Source organism: Rhinoderma darwinii, chromosome 1 (assembly GCF_050947455.1).
Source record: "Rhinoderma darwinii isolate aRhiDar2 chromosome 1, aRhiDar2.hap1, whole genome shotgun sequence".
Classification (NCBI taxonomy): domain Eukaryota; kingdom Metazoa; phylum Chordata; class Amphibia; order Anura; family Rhinodermatidae; genus Rhinoderma; species Rhinoderma darwinii.
Genome location: NC_134687.1, coordinates 487,659,470 through 487,678,341, shown reverse-complemented (window position 1 = coordinate 487,678,341; position 18,872 = coordinate 487,659,470). Strand labels below are relative to the sequence as shown.

Here is an 18,872-nt window from a genome sequence, read left to right as displayed (position 1 = left end):
TGAATATTCCTGAAGAGCTTTATTGAGTTTCCATGCATTCTTTGAGTACACTGTTCCATCAAGTTTATCTGATGGATAATCCATAATGATGCATCACAATTACTATCCATACCCAGTATATCAACAGTCAATAAACTGCAATTGAACTGCTCTTTCCTGGAAAATAATGGGCTGGAGTTTATAATATGACTGTCTATAAAGATCACCACTCTATGTGTCTCAGGAGTAAACAGAAAAATGTATATTATTTCAAGATCAAGGAACAAGTAGTTTGTAAATAAATAAATATTCTCTTTAAAATTCACAAATTACAAACTTGATAGGTAAGAGTAAACAATTGAACTATGCACGTTGACTGTTGTGAAAATCAACTATATACCAATTGAAAATTTTCGTACAGCGGATTTTCCTACAGTCTGGTTTCCATTTTAGTTTGAATTGTTTAGAACAATACTTTGAAGACCTAGTTATTATAGCTGCAACTAATAAATCATGCTGTTCTAATATTTAGAAAGCAATCAATTGTATAGAGGTATGTAAGATTCTAGTCTATTTTATAATAATATAGGTTCCAGGCCAAAAACGTTTTCGATGATAGTAACAATATAATAGTATAATATATAAACACAATGTCCTGATGCTGGCCAGGAGTGAGGAGTGGTAAGTAAATGCAGGGGCCTGTCCGGAGTCTTAATTTATTTAGGGGTCTTGAGGAGCCAAAGTTATACGGGAGACAAGTCATAGTGGGGAAAAGTCATCATGGCATTCTGGCCCAAATTGTAAAAAAAAGTACCATATGTGCCCTTTAGTTATTTTTTATTAAATGCTGGTTGAATAAAAAATAATAAAATATGGGCAAAACCAAATTTGGACAATTTGCTTTTAACCCCCTTACAAAACCATAACCGGCTGATTAAATAAAACCAAAACACAGGGATGTCGGGGTTGTGCATCTCTAGTTGTTAACTTAAAGCAGGAAAGGTGTAAACCTAAAGTGGGGGGCCATGAAAAATCTCAATACCCTGCAGTTACAGTATATTGCCTGTATCACAGATGAAAGTTAAAGACTGCTTGCTCTTTTGTTTGTTTCATAAGTTTGGCCAATAACAAAATGCTAGTGAATTGCCTCCCTAATTGTTACGTAGAAAGACCTCCAAACCACAGATATAAAATGTATAATTCAAAGTAAAAATTATACTAACCTTTTCTGTGCATAAATCAACACATTTGTCCACAGACATGTTCGACATAATGTTGCTCACTGGCAGAGCTAGAGATACATTATCTGGCCGTCGGAAGCATCCCCGAAAGATTGCACTGCCATCTGTAATCAAAGAGTAATACAAAATAGACAAAAATTAAGAATTAACGCTAATACAATGATTTTCCGAATTGACTCATAAGCAATACATGTCTTTAATAAGTTAGAAAAAGTGGCAAAATTAAATTTGCTTTGTCATAGAATCTGACCACTCGGTTTGTTACACAGCAAAATTTCAAGCAAATGAAAATAAAAATTCAGGGTTTTTTTTTTCCTATTTTTTTATCTACAGCATTAGGCCTGATTTACACGAGCGTGTGCGTTTTGCGCGCGCAAAAAATGCTGCGTTTTGCGTGCGCAAAAGGCAATTGACAGCTCCGTGTGTCATCCGTGTATGATGCGCGGCTGCGTGATTTTCGCGCAGCCGCCATCATAGAGATGAGGCTAGTCGACGCCCGTCACTGTCCAAGGTGCTGAAAGAGCTAACTGATCGGCAGTAACTCTTTCAGCACCCTCGACAGTGAGTTCCGATCACAATATACACCAACCTGTGAATCAAAAAAAGACGTTCATACTTACCATTAACTTCCTGCTTCCTCCAGTCCGGTCTCCCGGCCGTTGCCTTGGTGACGCGTCCCTCTCTTGTCATCCGGCCCCACCTCCCAGGATGACGCGGCAGTCCATGAGACCGCTGCAGCCTGTGATTGGCTGCAGCCTGTGCTTGGCCTGTGATTGGCTGCAGCTGTCACTTGGACTTAATTGTCATCCCGGGAGGTCGGACTGGAGGAAGAAGCCGGGACTTATCGGTAAGTCCGAACTTCTGTTTTTTTTTACACGTATATGTATATTGTGATCGAAAGTCACTGTCCATGGTGCTGAAACAGTTTAAGTCTTTCAGCACCGTGGGCAGTGACTGTCTCCTGACGTCGCGTACCCGAAATTTTTTTGCCGGGTTCGGTCAAAACGAGTTCGGCCGAACCCGGTGAAGTTCGGTGCGCTCATCTCTAATTTGACACTCCGTTTGGATGTTTGTAAACAGAAAAGCACGTGGTGCTTTTCTGTTTACATTCATCCTTTTGACAGCTCTTGCGCGAATCACGCAGTTCGCACGGAAGTGCTTCCGTGCGGCATGCGTGGTTTTCACGCACCCATTGACTTCAATGGGTGCGTGATGCGTGAAAAATGCACGATTATAGAACATGTCGTGAGTTTTACGCAACGCACTCACGCTGCGCAAAATTCACGCATCGTCTAAACTGCCGCATAGAGTAATATAGGTGCGTACGACACGCGTGAAAAGCACGCACGTCGCACGCGCGTATATTACGCTCATGTAAATGAGGCCTTAGGGGGAGGCGTCACTAGTTACTCTAGCAAAGTTAGGGGTGTTGACAACTCACTATACATTAAAAAAGTTCATTGGTTGAGAAATGCTGCATGTAAAATAGACCCCTTCATAAAGCTAACCTCTATAGATTTAGACTATCGGTCATTTTGTAAAAAAATTTACATGCCATAATAACATGTCAGAACTTTTGAGGGCTGTGCCTCTTCGGATCTAATGGGATAACTTTGTCTCACCTTGGCTCTTCTCGGGAAGACAAAGTTAGCTGAAAACATGCTCATATACTTCTGTGTATGATACTCTGAGGTATTCTAGGACTTTATTCAACCCCTTTCAAGCACTTTAATACCAAGCCAGCTTTAGTGATGTTAAAGTGACATCAGACGTATATGGGTATGGGTAGCCATTGGTAACAAACAGTTTACAGACACACTGCACTATGTCTGTTTTTTTAATGCTTTTTAAAATAAAAAGTGGTCCAAAAATGATCCATGTTTGTGGGCTGGTGTTTATACACATGGTGGATATCAGAAGAAGCAATGGCTGTTTAACAGGCACCCTGTTGCTGTTGGTGTCACATGTAGTTGTTGCAGTGGTGATGGAAGTGGTGGATAATATATATATACTGTATATATTTTTTCTTTTTTGATGTGAGGCTGTTTAGGGGTGGTAGTAGTAGTAGCAGCAGCAGAAGCAGTATAGTATGGAATATGGTGGACAAGGAAGGATGCAGCAGGCAGACAGCAGCAGTGGCATCATTAAGCCAGCAATAAATAGCCACAGTGTCAGTAATGACAGATCTAGTCTTGAAATCATCCTTGAAAGTGAAGATAAAATGGTCTTTTTAAAAAAGCCATCAAAAAATATTCCATTTTTTTTTAAGTACTTTTAACCAAGCATGCAGCTTGCCATGCTCGCCAACATGTCTGAAGACACAGTTCCTTCATTCTCTGTCCCCCACTGTGATGGTTGGTAATGGCCAGCATAGTTATCATGTCTGCTATAATGAGGGTCAGTCTCGTCCCCTAGCTGGACATGTCACCATCAACCACTAACTCATCCTCCTCCACATCCTCCTGCATGGGACATCACTTATGTAGGTCCCCAACAGCAACAATGCAGCATACAAGATGTGGAAGTTGTTCTTCCTCCACCCCGTGCTGCATCAGTGTGAGTGTTTGCTCCAATATAAATATCAGGGGGTGATATCATTAATGCAGCTGCTGTCCCTACTCACAAATCTGGTGGTGGAAATCAGACCTGCAAAACCATGGAGGTGTTACTTGCAGCTGGCCTCGTTGCCACTGCTACACAAAACATTGACCCAGGGGCCGTGAAAGACATATACTGTCCCTGGCCATAACTGCTGCTTCATGTGTCGGTAGTGACGTGCACTTTACCGCACAGTGACAATTTCAAGGAGTGACCCACGCTTTCAGCCAAGTGAGAGTGCAAGGCATGGATGGTTTTCTTTAAGAAATACTGGCGGCAAAGTATCCTCAATCAAGGCATGTCATAATTTGCCTTAAAGCAGCGGAATTCACTAAGTGGTATGGCAACGACTGCATCACCAGCAACTTGACCAGGTGGAATTTTAGTTGGCACAAAAGCGGATTACTGGGCACGTAATGCGGTGTCCTGCCCAGACATTCCGTAATGATTGACTAATGATGGAAAGGAGGAGTAGGAGAAGCAAGAGAAGCAGTAGATGATGATGTTGATGATGATGATGACATAAACGATAATGTACTACTTGGGGATGTGGCATGGCTACTAGAAAGAGGACAGTTTTGATCAAATTGTTGGCCAATGCAATTTTTGCATGTGAACAGGTAACGCCCCTTCACGTGCTAAAGGAGAGTCGTAGTCCCTACATTTGTGCCTGAACGCCATGGCTTATTCTCTGCCTGCAGAGCTTTCACACTGCAATGGTTTTGTTGGCCGGCAATGTGGAGAAAAATTTCCACACAGGAGATGCCTGCACAGAGCCACCACTAGCAGCGTTCGCCACATTTCTGCCACCCGAGCTTGCCCTAGGTCTGACAGATTTTGAGCCAATGCCTGCACCAACAACAGCAGCTGTATCACCTACTCCCGAACTGATCACCATAGAATCAGATCTGCTCCAGATATGCTCTGTTTCAACTTCACCATCCTCCTCCTTTGATGTCATCACCAAAACCTACTCATCACCATGAACTGGTTCCTAGGTCTATCCAACATAAAATCATCAGTAACGGCGTTCACCGTGCAGGTTAAATAACATAATCGCTTTATAGGTGGGGTCGTTATGAATGCGGTGATACCAAATATGTGTAATGTTTTAATTTTTTGTTTGATTTTTCCTATTAAAGCATTTTATAAGGGAAAAAGTGGGTTTTTAATTTATTTTTTATTTGGGATTTTTATTTATTTATTATTAACTTTATTAAACCTTTTGATAACTTTATTTTTAGTCCCACTAGGGGACTTCACTATGCAATCTTCTGATCGTTTTTAAAACTGACAAGCACCTGCTAGGTCATGCCTCAGGCATGGCCAAGCAGGCATCCACTACAGGCAGACCTGGGGGCCTTTGTTAGGCCCCCTGCTGCCATAGAAGCCATTGGCACCCTGCGATTGCAATTGCAGGGTGCCGATGGGGTGAGAGAGGGAGCTACCTTCCACCAAAACCACTTGGATGCAGTGCTCACCATCTAAGGGGTTAAACGGGTGAGATCGATGTTGTAATCTATCCCACCCGTTAGTGCAGGTGTCCGGCTGTCCTTAGAAGGCCCAACACCCGCTTTAGCCGGCACAGGACACCCGTGCCGGGCTTAAGTCAGAGCGCCGTGAAAAGGCGGCGGTCTGGCATAAGTGCCCTTAACAGCCTCCGTGAAAAGGCGTATTGGCAGTCGTTAAGGGGTTAAAAAGGACCTGTCACATCTCCTGACATGTCTGTTTTATTAAATAATTGTATTCACCATGCAATGACAAGTCTGGAGCATCTTTTCTTAGTACTCTATGTTGTGCCATTCCTTTCTTATTCCTCCTAGAATTTTATGAATAAATTGACAACTGGGTGTTACCAGTTGGGGTGTGTCCCTACACGGTCTGACATTGACCAATCAGTGCTGACAGAGTGAGATTGTGTAGAAAAACACCCCTTTAACAAGAGGAAATGTAACACACCTTTATTTATTCATAAATTCCGAGGAGGAATAACACAGGAATGACACAACACAGAGTTAAAAATATGTTCAAGAATTGTTATTTCATGGGGAATACAAGTATTTACTAAAAATAAACATGTCGGGAGAATTGACAGGTCCTCTTTAAATTGTTAAAGAACGTGAAACTGACATGTTCACAAAGCTTTCAGATAAGTGAATATACTAAATTAGCATATACTGTAAGTAATATAAAATATTCAATATTCAGATTTTCTGCAGACGATGTTGAGGGAAGTTTTTTGTGTATTGGTTATTTATTTGTAGCATTATATAAAATAACAAAATATTCTAAAGTTTTAAAATTCTTCCTCATCGATAAGGAAATCACTTAATGGAATTATACATGCTAAAAAAATGCATACATTTTCAGTGCCGTTCCCTGATGTTGTTTTTGACATCTAAGATTAATTTTTCACAAATCCCCTTGTTACACAATACTTCATAGAGTTTACAGGTTCCTTTATCCTGAAATATTACAGACATATTTATTGTTAATGCAGACGTTTTACTAACTACTTTTTGAATCACACTATCACTGAAAAATAGGTACTAGATATAATGAAACAATAACGAAACAATATAAGGCAAATCTTAAAAGCAAACTGAATGCTCAGCAGCATGATGGGCTATGAGGTAGAAATAGGTAACAGTGATTTCACTAGAAAAAATCTCTATGCAGCTAAAGGTAATCTTCTTTGTCACAATGATGATCGCTTACAATATATACCAGCCCTTAAAAGGGCCTTTGTATATGAGTGTCCTAACTATTCAATAGTTCACAAAAAATCCCTAGTTAGGATTAGCAGACCCTGAAAGAGCAATAATAGTACCGCTATTTCAGGAGCATAAGGCCCTGTTCACACTGAGTTTTTTTGCAGGCAGAAAAAGCTGCCACAAAATTCCTTCAGTAATTTGAGGCAGATTTTGACATTCTTTTTACGGCTCTTTTTACGGTGTTTATTACGACGTTTTTAGCTCGTGGCCATTGAGCGCTGTGGGTAAAAATGCAGCGAAAAACACTTTCTCTGCCTCCCATTGATTTCAATGGGAGGTCAGAGGCTAGACCAGGGGTGGGCAAACTTTTTGACTCGCGGGCCACAATGGGTTCTAAAATTTGACAGAGGGGCCGGGCCAGGAGCATTTGGAGGGAGTGTTTGGGCCGGATATACTAAAGCATTAAATGTAGTGTGTGCAAACCTCATAGCACAGTAAGAACACTACAACCCAATTTATTAACTGTCTTTCAAATGTGAAAAATAGCCCTTATCAGTTAATAAATTTGTCTCAAGGAATATGCAAGATATGGCATTTACATACTATTTCGCAGATACTGGGAGAAGGAAATGTAAATAGATTAAAATAACATACGCACTGTGATTTATCAAGAAAAAAGTTCTGTTGACTCTGTAAATTAGCTGCCAACCTCTGAGCAGTAGCCGCCCGTTCTTGTGTTGACTGCTTGCTAGCATAGTTTGCATGCTTCGTGGCAAAGTGACGGCTGATATTGTACTCTTTGAAAACCGAAGGGCTTAATGGTGACGTGAAACGAAGTGAAAATTAAAGTGAAATAAAGAGAATTACGCGCCACATTAACAACGGTCAATGTGTTTTGAGTGCGCCATCTATTGGGAAAACGTGGGCATTGCAGGGAAAGGGGAAAAAAAAGGAGGTTTTTACTATTATTTGGACAAGTTCGGCGGGCCGGATTAAAAAGCCTAACGGGCCGTATGTGGCCCGCGGGCCGTATTTTGCCCATGTCTGGGCTAGACCGTGTCAAGAAAGAGCATGCCGTCATTTCTACCGCAAGCTGATAAAAGCCGCCGCAGAAAAAAAACACCTCCGCCTCCCACTGAAATCAATGTGAGGTGGTTTTCAACATTTTGTGCCGCTGATTCCGACGCAGTATCTGCGTCTAAAAAAACTCTGCTTGAACTGGGCCTAAGGGTCTAGGCAGGTGTATTAGGGCAAAAAGAAAAATGGGGAACAGGGTTCAGGTATAGCTAAGAATTTTATATTTCATTTTAGAATACTATCCAGAGTGTACCAGCCCTGAAAAACGCAGTTGTTTGCGATCAACCTCTCTGACCTTGTTAACCCTAACCATGGCCGGCCATAGGTACGTGCGACCAGTGCGGTCGCACAGGCCACAACCAGTCGCACTGTAAGGGGGTGCCACCAGGTGTGCATGCCCCGCACCGTGGCCACTACTCAGGGCGCCAGCGGATCAGGTGCCAACTTTACTGCACTGACCTCAATTCTGGCTGCCCCGCGCCCTGGCCACCGTCATCCGCTTACCCTGTCCTGCGTCCTGACTAACGAGACAGGCGCGATTACATCATTCAGGACACAAGACAGGGAGGAGACACCGTGCTTCCTATGCGTTTCTGGTGGGGACATCGAGGAAATGTTTTCTCCAGGGTAGCTCCAGCTCCAGCAGGCAGTGTTTCTCAGAAGCCCAGCAGGTCAGTCACTAACTGTGGGCTTTGGTTGAATACGGGCACTGATGGGGGTCTAAAATAATGGCAAATGGACAAAGGATTCAGCGCTACCTTGGTGCCCATTTGCCACTTATTGCCACTTTAGAGTCCTTCTATTCAGTGCCACCTTGATGCCCATTCGTCATTTTGTTGCCCCTTTATTGTTCTTCTGTGACAAAAGAAGCTAAAGGGACAGTAAATGATAAATGGGCATAAGGCGGCCACCAAACAGAAGGATGCTAAAGAGGCAATAAGTGGCAAATGGGCACCATGATGTCACTTTAAAACACTAAAGTGTTAATAAATGTCAAATGGGCACAGAATTATGTGCCTTCATAGTGCACATTTACCATTTGTTGCCTTTTTTTGTACACCTTGGAAATATTGTTTTTTTTAAATAAAAATCTGTGTGTTTGGTGCAACCTTGTAATTACATTTAAAGCTTTGTTCACATCTGCGTCAGGGCTCAGTTTAGGCGTTCCATCTGAGCTTTCAGTCAAAACGGAACCCTGACTGAAACAAATGGAAACCATAGGTCCCACTGACCTGACGGATTCAGGTCTCAGCGCAAGATATGGCTGCTGTGTATACAGAATACAAAACAGCTGTGTTTCAAAAAGTTAAAATAGTTTTTAATAAAAAGTATTTATTTAGAAAGTTGCAAAAAACACACTGACTGATTATGAAAAAAAAAAAACTATTTCAAAAGTGTGCATAGCCTTTAAAGCGGTTGTCCGGAATAAAAAAATAACATTTTGTTGAAGCAGCAGGAGGAGTTAAAATAAAAAGAAGAACTTATACTTACCTCTCTCCTCCCAGACGTTCCTGCGCTGGGGCTCCCGTCAGATCTGTTCTCTGTTTGTATATAGCGATGACATCATGTTGACCGTACACAACTGCTGCAGCCTATTAAGAGCCTCAGCGGTGTTCAGCTGAGACCAGTAATAGGCTGCAGAGGTGATGTACTGTCGACGTGATGTCACCGCTGCAGTCGCTCTGTGTACACACTGAACAGAGATGACAGAAGCCCCCAGAGCAGGAACGTCTGGAAGGAGAGAGGTAAGTATGGGCTGCTTTTTTATTTGAAGCACTCCTCTTCTGCTGCCACATAAAAAGTTTGAACCCGGACAACCCCTTCAACCTCTTAACGCCATCTGTGTATAAATGGCGGATGTTCATTCCAACAATATTGCATGTGCCACTGTGTGTTATCTGTGGTGTTACATAGGACTGCAGGTAACACTACTACATTATTTGTACTCAGAGAGCTATTTCTGTGTGTTATCTGAGATGTTACATATGACTGCAGGTAACATCTATTACATTATCTGTACTCAGAGAGCTAACACTGTGTTATCTGTGGTGTTACATAGGACTGCATGTTACATCTACTACATTATCTGTACTGTGTACAGATGTGCTTGTGTGGGTATATTTGGGTCTATATGTCTATATATTTACCTATATGTATGTGTGTATAACCCATTATGTGAGTGTACATGCCTCGTGTGTGTGTGTTTGCGTGTTGGTATGTATATATATATATATATATATATATATATATATATATATATTGTGACAACCTGGGGACCACTTAGCTCATGGGATCGCCATCTCCCGGGTGAGATGGTTGGCACACATAGAAAGTTCACTCCAAAAAGGTTTAAACCAGCCGCAGCTAGCTTTATTGTCTTCACAACAGCAGGTCAGTGGTACAACAATAAACATCCAAAATAAACCCTAGGCCGTCCAGCCTCTAACTAACACATTCAGTGTCCCTAACTAAGCTCATCAGACAGCCCAAGCACCAGCAGAGAAAACCCTCTCTGCTGTACAGGCTCCATGGTTGCTTAAAACCTGAGTTTCTGCACCGTCCAGTAGCTGCACTGCTACATATCCCCCCCCCCCCCTTTGATAAAAGCCGTAGGACTGATCACATTTCAACCTCCCTCCAGGGTCAAAGCTCCTACGTTGGGACATAATCACACTTAGGGTCACCCCTACAGTAACAGACATTTGATAATCACCCCTGGGTGTATTAGACAGGTGCTCCTGCAACTCTTCTATGTTGGAAAGAATGGCATCCTCAACCCTTGTAGGCACTACTAGCTTTTGCTGATCACAGCCGTATTTACATGTGTTGTGCCCTACATTCATGGACCTTTCCACATCCATGAAGTGGCTTTGTGTGTCACCCCTTGGTTTAGACACTGGCTCATAGTGTTCAGTAACACTCCTTTCGTGAGTTTTGGAATACACTGTACCATCTACCAAACCACCTTCAGACGCTATACTCCCCTCCATCTTGGAGTTTTTAATCTCAGCATTTAAATGCTCAGACTGTCCGTCCAGAGACAATTTTTCACCGCACTGACCCGACCCCTCTGGGTTACTTCTATTAGACCCGGTAGTGGTAGTCTCTTCAGCAGTGTTTGGGCCCTCATCCTGCTTAGTTGTATAGCACCACTTGTTGCCCTTAGCAACCTGTCTTGTGTCACATGCAGCTTACATGGCTAAAGCACACTCTGCATTAGTATCCATTAAACCAGACTGGAAGACCCCATCTATTGCTCCCGTTACCTCCTGGGAAAGTGTGGGCGCTACATGGGTCTCAACGTCTACATGAGAAAGGCCTGCAGGGGGCAGAACTTCTGAGGGCAAAGTAGTAACCCTTCTCACACTATACATGGCAGTAGTGTCCTCATTGGTACCATTGACAGCCCCAACCTCTAGGGTAATGTTTTCATGTACATCTGGTTCACTACTGGGCGGTTCATTAGTGACCGAGGCCACAGCCACCAGCGCACACACCTCACTGACTCCACTGTCCAGGAACTCATGTGCGTCACTTAGGGCTACATTCACACTGGTGTGGTCGCTCAAATAAAAAGGTGGATCACTGCTGCTGGATTCAGCTGACTCTGAGGTGACCCCAACCACATTCTCAGACCTGTAGAGTTTATCACCACTCCACTCACAAATTGCAGCAGTATACAGCTGGTTGCCATTAGGAACAGTGCACACATCACATGCAACAGTCTCAGTTTCTACAGGATAGGAATGACCTGTAGGGGGCAACATTTCTAAAGGTGCTGCAGTCACCGCTATTGCACCAGGCACATTTTCATCACCATCACTAGGTATGGCCGGGCTGTACTCCAGGTTACCACCATCAACAATCCCAACCTCTAGGGAAATCTCAGATACACCTGACACATCTGTTTCCAAGGACACATCCTCTGGATTACAATCAGTAACAGTACGCACATCACATGTGACACTCTCGACTTTCTCAACTACAGCCTCAAGGGGCACACTTGAACTAATCCCCTCTTCTGTCTCGGCTGCTGTTTCTTTAACAGCCTGTTCACACAATGCATTAACCTGCTCAGGCTGGGTGACATACTCACGGGTTAGGCACAATTTTTGACATTTCACTAGTGTCATCACATAAACGCTGTGCATCAAATACATGTGCGTTATTTTTAGCAGGCATTTCCTGAATCACATTATCGCTTGACATCATTACAACTGGTGCATTTTCCCTTTTTGGCAGTGGAGCAGCACACCTTACAGAGGACTTTTCCCTGTAAGGCTTATCGGAGATATTGCCTTTCTCCCACAACTGCCAAAAATTAGGGAAGTCCCTTCCCAGCACAAACTCCTCATCAAGTTCCTGACATTTTCTAAGTCTGTGCTGCACAGTCCCAAAATCAGTTTCAAAGTCAATCAGAACGGTCTCACACATCTCAGGATCCTTCCTCACGGACAGCAAAATGTCCGGATGCACCCTCGAGACCTCTTGGCGAAGATGCAGACTGACCAGTAGCGGAATCCCACCAACCAACACTTCACGTGTTTTTTCTTGCGCTCTCTCTGGCATCCTGACCAGAGAACAATCAGGTGCACATCCATCCGCTCGATGGCATCTCCAACAGCGCTCCTTTTGTTGAACAGCCGCCACATGCTGTCGGGGTTGGTTGCTCCTAGCAACGGTCCTCACAGCTTGTATCACAGGTATGCACGCTCCGTGCTCTTCTCTGTGAACTGTCTGTAACACCTCCGGAGTACCCGGCATAAATGCAGCTGACGTTGAAAAGAATCCACTTGGCTTGGAAGGCTGTGCATCCCTGGACAGCACCCGTGCCCTTAGAGCCTCTCTATCTGCTTCCAACTGTGCCAGGCATCTTTGGTTATCCTCCCTCTGTTTGGTATTTGTTTCCTGCAGCTCTGCATTCAACTGCACCATTTGTTTGAGGAGTTCCTCCATAAGACCCATTGCAATGGAAAAACAGTCTCTTTAATTCGACTTCTGGCCCTTTAAATTTCACTGCATACTTCTTGTGCCATTTTATTGTCCAAAGCAATTCTCCGCCATATGTGACAACCTGGGGACCACTTAGCTCATGGGATCGCCATCTCCCGGGTGAGATGGTTGGCACACATAGAAAGTTCACTCCAAAAAGGTTTAAACCAGCCGCAGCTAGCTTTATTGTCTTCACAACAGCAGGTCAGTGGTACAACAATAAACATCCAAAATAAACCCTAGGCCGTCCAGCCTCTAACTAACACATTCAGTGTCCCTCACTACGTGACACTGAGCCTTGTGCCCAGCACCTCAAAACCTTCAGTTTTACCTCACACGGTGGTGACTCTCACAGGCTAGCATGCCAGTCTTCCCCAGACTGAGAGCCCTGTGTGGACTGCACACACCTGATATAAAGAGCCGTCTCAGGTGGAGCCTAACTAAGCTCATCAGACAGCCCAAGCACCAGCAGAGAAAACACTCTCTGCTGTACAGGCTCCATGGTTGCTTAATACCTGAGTTTCTGCACCGTCCAGTAGCTGCACTGCTACAATATATATATATATATATATATATATATATATATATATATATATATATATATATATATATATATGTATATTTGCCTGTATGTCTAAATATGTGCCTCTATGTATGTACATATATATATATATATATATATATATATATAATACCACAAAGAGACAAATCAGAGCCTTTAACACCAGTATATATATAAAAAATATTTCAATCTTTATTACACAAACACAATAAATACTTAAAATGACATAAAGAGACGACTCTAGTATACGTGGAGACTGTACCAAATATTATTACTACCTAACATCTAAGGGTAGCTATATGAAGCAAAGAATGGTATCTGCTCCGCTGCATAGACCCCGACGCGCGTTTCGCCACGATCTGCTTCCTCAGGGGGATGTATACCAGGTATATATCCCCCTAAGGAAGCACATCGTGGCAAAACGCGCGTCGGGGTCTATGCAGCGGAGCAGATACCATTCTTTTGCACTGACTTGACTCTACCTATGGGTAAGCTTTATAACCTAGCAGTTATGCTTCTGACTCTTTGCTACTCTGTTTGACAGGCATTGCACCTCTTCCTACCTATAACCTCCTATCTATGGAGATATTACCTTGTTCTCCTATTATTGATTTTTTCTACTTTCTGAGAAATGGTGCACTACTGTCATGATGCAATTGTAGCAGATATGTATCTAACTATTCATATAGCTACCCTTAGATGTTAGGTAGTAATAATATTTGGTACAGTCTCCACGTATACTAGAGTCGTCTCTTTATGTAATTTTAAGTATTTATTGTGTTTGTGTAATAAAGATTGAAATAATTTTTATATATATACTGGTGTTAAAGGCTCTGATTTGTCTCTTTGTGGTATTTGATTATCATGGAGCCGCCTAGATGATATGGGGGGACAGTTTTGGTTCAAACAGTTCCCAACCCTTATTACAACCTTGTTTGGAGTCTATATATTGATTATATATATATATATATATATATATATAGAAGAAAGAAAAACTTTGCGGCACTCCAATTTGAAAAAATGGTGGTTTATTCAATCCAAATATAACAGCAACGTTTCAATCCTACATTAGGATCTTTCTCAAGCCTAGTGACACATCTAATACTCAAAATATATATAGGGTAGAGCCCATTTAACTCAATTAGTCTCATTATCATGAGTTACAGTGATACGTGTCTGAAAACATGTATTATAAATAATTTAAGGTATCAAAAATAAACAGTAAAATGATACATAAAGTGTATTAGTGCATATACAATAATGTGCATCAAAATAAATAATATAACCCTGGTTAAAAACAACTGATTAGGCCATAATCATTTATGCAAACAGAAGTGTTGAAATATATCGTCATATATCCACTCACCAATCAAAACTTCAGGAGTAACAATGGTATTTAGAACCTTAGAAATACAGCGTGTTGTTCAGCTGTATCACTCGTGGCACTCAGGATGTAATGCCCAGAGGCGGAAGTGAAAAGTTGCTAAGCAGCAGGACGCATATGGAGCGCAATGATGATGTATTGCGTTCCAGTGCGTTCCACTGCTAAGGTCATGTGAACGGCAGTATCTTAGGTTGCCAAGCAACCTATCAACAAATCCCTGATCACAGAAACCAGTGACATTATTGTATTAATACCAAAGCTAGATATAGCCCAAAGAGGTCCAAGATATACCAGAAGCATATAAATGATATACAACTAAGTGCTCCTACTACTAGTAATGGAGATATCATATACTGGTAAAGTGTAACGTTTAAAATATTTTTCAACTTTATGGTAGCAGTTTAAAGATCCACACGTGGGTACAAAGGCCCCTGTCCACAATTACGTGTTCAGAGCAACCTTGTTACCAAGGATTTCAGAACCTACTGGCAACGTTTTCACGTGCACAGGCAATCCCGATAACCCCTCACGTGTAACGGACCAATAATACCATATTAACGACATTAAATCTTCGTAGTATAAATAATGTAATAATATCTCAACATCACCTGAAGCTAGAAAGGAGACTAGAAATAATTCATTTAGAATAATATTTATATATAAGTACTTTATTAGTACATCTCAGGACCAAAGCAGACATAATATAGCGATGAGAAAATTTTTTTTTTATATTATATATTATTATTATTGGAAGCAAATATCCAAGATCCTGAAGTTCCGTTGGAAGTGGTGTTCTGATCTAAAGAAATACAAAAAAAGAATGAGAATCATAAAATTCATCAAACATTTCTTTACACAAAAAATAATATTTAAAATAATGAACATACATATGTCATTAGTATTGTCATAGAAGAGAATGTCAGAGAAACTAAAAGTATAGAGCAGAGAATGTGTGTATAGAGCGGAGAATGTGTGTATCTCAGGTTACAATTCTATCTATACCAAATTCTATATTGAGACCAAATGGTCTCAGTGTGTTCAATAAGAATATCCATCTCAACTCTTTTTTATGTAGAACCCTATGTCGATCACCACCATATTGTAACGGCGGGATATGATCCAAGATCATGAATGTTAAATCCCTTTCATTATGGCCATGTTCTGAAAAATGTTTAGCGACTGGCAAATCCAGTTTCTTTTTACGAATTGAAAAGCGATGATTGTTTAAACGGGTTTTAAAAGCACAGGTAGTCTCCCCCACGTATAAAAGGCCACAGGGACACCATAGGGCATAAATGACCCAATCCGAGTCACAAGTGAGATTGTATCTAATCTTAAACTGTTGTCCAGTTAATGGATGGATGAAAGTGTTGCCCCTGCACATCAGGGAACAATTGACACACCTATGACAAGGGACATTACCAGGTTTCAATGGTTTAAGCATGGATTGTGATCCTTTTCTTCCACCTGACACCCTAGTTTTTACCAATCTGTCACGTAGATTCTGTGAACGTCTATAGGACATTAAAGGATTATTGTTTAATACTTCAATGTGACCAAAACTATTCCTAATAATTGGCCAATGTTTGTTCATAATCCTTGAAAGATCTCCACTAACATCATTATATGTTGAGATAAAAGGAATACGTTTCTGTTTTTTATGTGACAGAGATTTGGTTGATTGAAACAAACTAACTCTAGCAGTATTTTGAATTTTATTCTTATGTGTCAACAATAGTGATTTGGGGTAACCCCTTTGTAAAAAATTCCTAGTCATGATATCTAAGGATATGTCCAAATCTTCTTGTTTGTCAGTGTTTCGCTTAGCTCTGATCATTTGACTGTATGGTAAAGATCTGACCATATTTTTTGGATGACAACTATCAAACCTTAATAGAGTGTTACGATCAGTCTCCTTAGTATACATTTTAGAAATTAGTGTATTATTGTCTATCAAAATTGTGACATCCAAAAATTGGATATTATCCATCGAATATGTCATGGTAAATTGGATATCAGCGTCCAATGAATTAAGAAATTGGTGAAATTCAGTCAATGTAGTACTGGAACCAGTCCAAATGAGGAAAATGTCGTCAATGTATCGCCACCACCTCAACACATGTGAGAAGTGGTGGGATACATATATCGACATCTCCTCAATGGTGTCCATAAAAATATTGGCGTAGGTTGGAGCCATGTTGGACCCCATGGCTGTTCCTTTTAATTGGATATAATAACTATCATTGAATAAAAAATAATTGGAAGTCAAGATAAGTTCCACCAGGGACATAATGAATTCACATGAAGTAGTATCATAATTTGAAGTGATTAATTTGCGTCTTATAGCATCAAGCCCATTGTTATGACTGATTGATGTATAGAGAGAGGTAACATCGAAGGAGACCAAAATGGCTCCCTCTGGTAAAGTAATTGTTTTAATTTTTTGTAAAAAATCAGTGGTGTCTCTGATATAGGATTTAGCATTGATAGCAAAATCTCTCAAAACCTTATCAACAAAGATGGAAATGTTGCTCATCAATGAACCTCTACCAGAAACGATAGGGCGGCCCGGAGGGTTAGTAAGATTTTTGTGTATCTTAGGCAATAAATACAAGCAAGGAGTGACAGGAAATTCTACAATAAGGAATTTATGTAGCATCTGATCTATAATGCCTTCATTCAATGCTGTATTAATGAGTGAAGTAATCCTGTTGTTGATATCCTGTCTAGGGTCACATTTTAACATTCTATACACATTGCTATCTGATAGTTGTCTGTTACATTCTGTCATATATAAGTCTGTATCCATAACCACGATTGCTCCGCCTTTATCAGCCGGTTTTATCGTGAGATCGTGGTTATGGATCAACTCATCTAATGCTGTAATGTCCGAAGTGGTCATATTAGGCTGCTTAAACGTATGTTCACCTGTCTGAGTCCTAAGTGTGTTAATGTCTTTCTGTACCAATTCTCTAAACATTTCTATTGCATGAGAAGTTATAGGTGGTTGAAACAAACTTTTATTAAATAAACCCAATTTTTCCAATGACAGCTCTGGACGAGTATCATGATCTACCGTATTATTTGGTTGTATCTCAAACCAAACCTTCAATTTGATGGCTCTAATGAACCTAAATACATCCAATTCTATCTGAAACCAATCAACATGTTGATTAGGGCAGAAAGATAACCCTTTGGTCAATAATTGTAATTGCATATCAGACAATGGATAACTGGAAATATTTACCACTATTTGGGTAATGTCCTTTTGTTGCTGTCCTGTACCGGTTTCTGTCCCTTCTGGTATGTCAATTTCTGGAAGCGGGTTCTTCCTTCCTCTGTTTCTCCTGCGCCCTGCTCGTCTGGTTTTCTTCTTTTTGACGCTTCCATCAGATTGCCATCTAAAAAATCTTGATCATTTCTTGATGAGTATTTTCTAGACTTCTCTTGAGTGTGTATATCGACCTTCTTATAACCTGGTTCTCGCGTATTTTTGTCACGCCTTAGAGCACCATCTGTATACGTAAAGGAATTGTCCCATGAATAGACACGACCTGATTGGTAGTCTGCTTGATCACGGAACCATTTCTTCTTTTTAGTCTCCTCAATATCCATCCTTACTTTGCTGAGTGTTGTACGTAACTTCTCCATATGTGTGTTGAAATCCTCCAACTGTATGAGCGTTTTTAGAGTGCTCTCTAGGTCATGTACCTTCTTTTTTAGACCTCCCAGGTCTCTAGATAGAAAGTCCATGTTGAGCAAAATAGTCTCCAAAGCGTAATTGCTGGCAAGTTGTTCATTCTTACTCCTGAACTCTTCGTGTTGCATATGCATAGTAGGTTTCAATTGTATTCTCATCCCACGTGGGATCATGTTGTTTCGATAATATTGTCCCAATGTAAGTAAATGGAGTTCCACATTGATCAATCGTCTTGATTCAAATTCCAAATTTCTTTTAATGTCGGTTACAGAAGGAACACTCAGAAATGACACATCACCCTCCGCTCCACTTAAGATTCTCGTAACATCCTCTTCAGTAAAAACAGTAGTATTGGCTAGAATAATCCCAACAGGTATATTCACCTGCTCCATGTTAAAACAATTTCAAGGTTGAAGTTGGTGGTGCAAGCTAATGGGATCCAAATATACAAAAAAGAAGACAGCAGCACTCACAGAATAAATGTGAATCGGGTGCCAGCAAAAAACGTCCCGATCCTCGGACGTGATGTATATAGAAGAAAGAAAAACTTTGCGGCACTCCAATTTGAAAAAATGGTGGTTTATTCAATCCAAATATAACAGCAACGTTTCAATCCTACATTAGG

At 41.1% G+C, this 18,872-nt stretch overlaps 1 protein-coding gene across 2 annotated transcripts in view; it reads right to left on the bottom strand.

Moving 5' to 3' along the window:
* Positions 1 to 18,872, bottom strand: part of WSCD2 (WSC domain containing 2) — a 465,220-nt gene that overhangs the window by 78,883 nt on the left and 367,465 nt on the right. For both annotated transcript variants that reach the window (XM_075835153.1, XM_075835162.1), the window contains one exon: positions 1,203 to 1,324. In XM_075835153.1, coding sequence (XP_075691268.1) covers positions 1,203 to 1,324 — 122 coding nt within the window. The remainder of the gene's footprint in view (positions 1 to 1,202; positions 1,325 to 18,872) is intronic.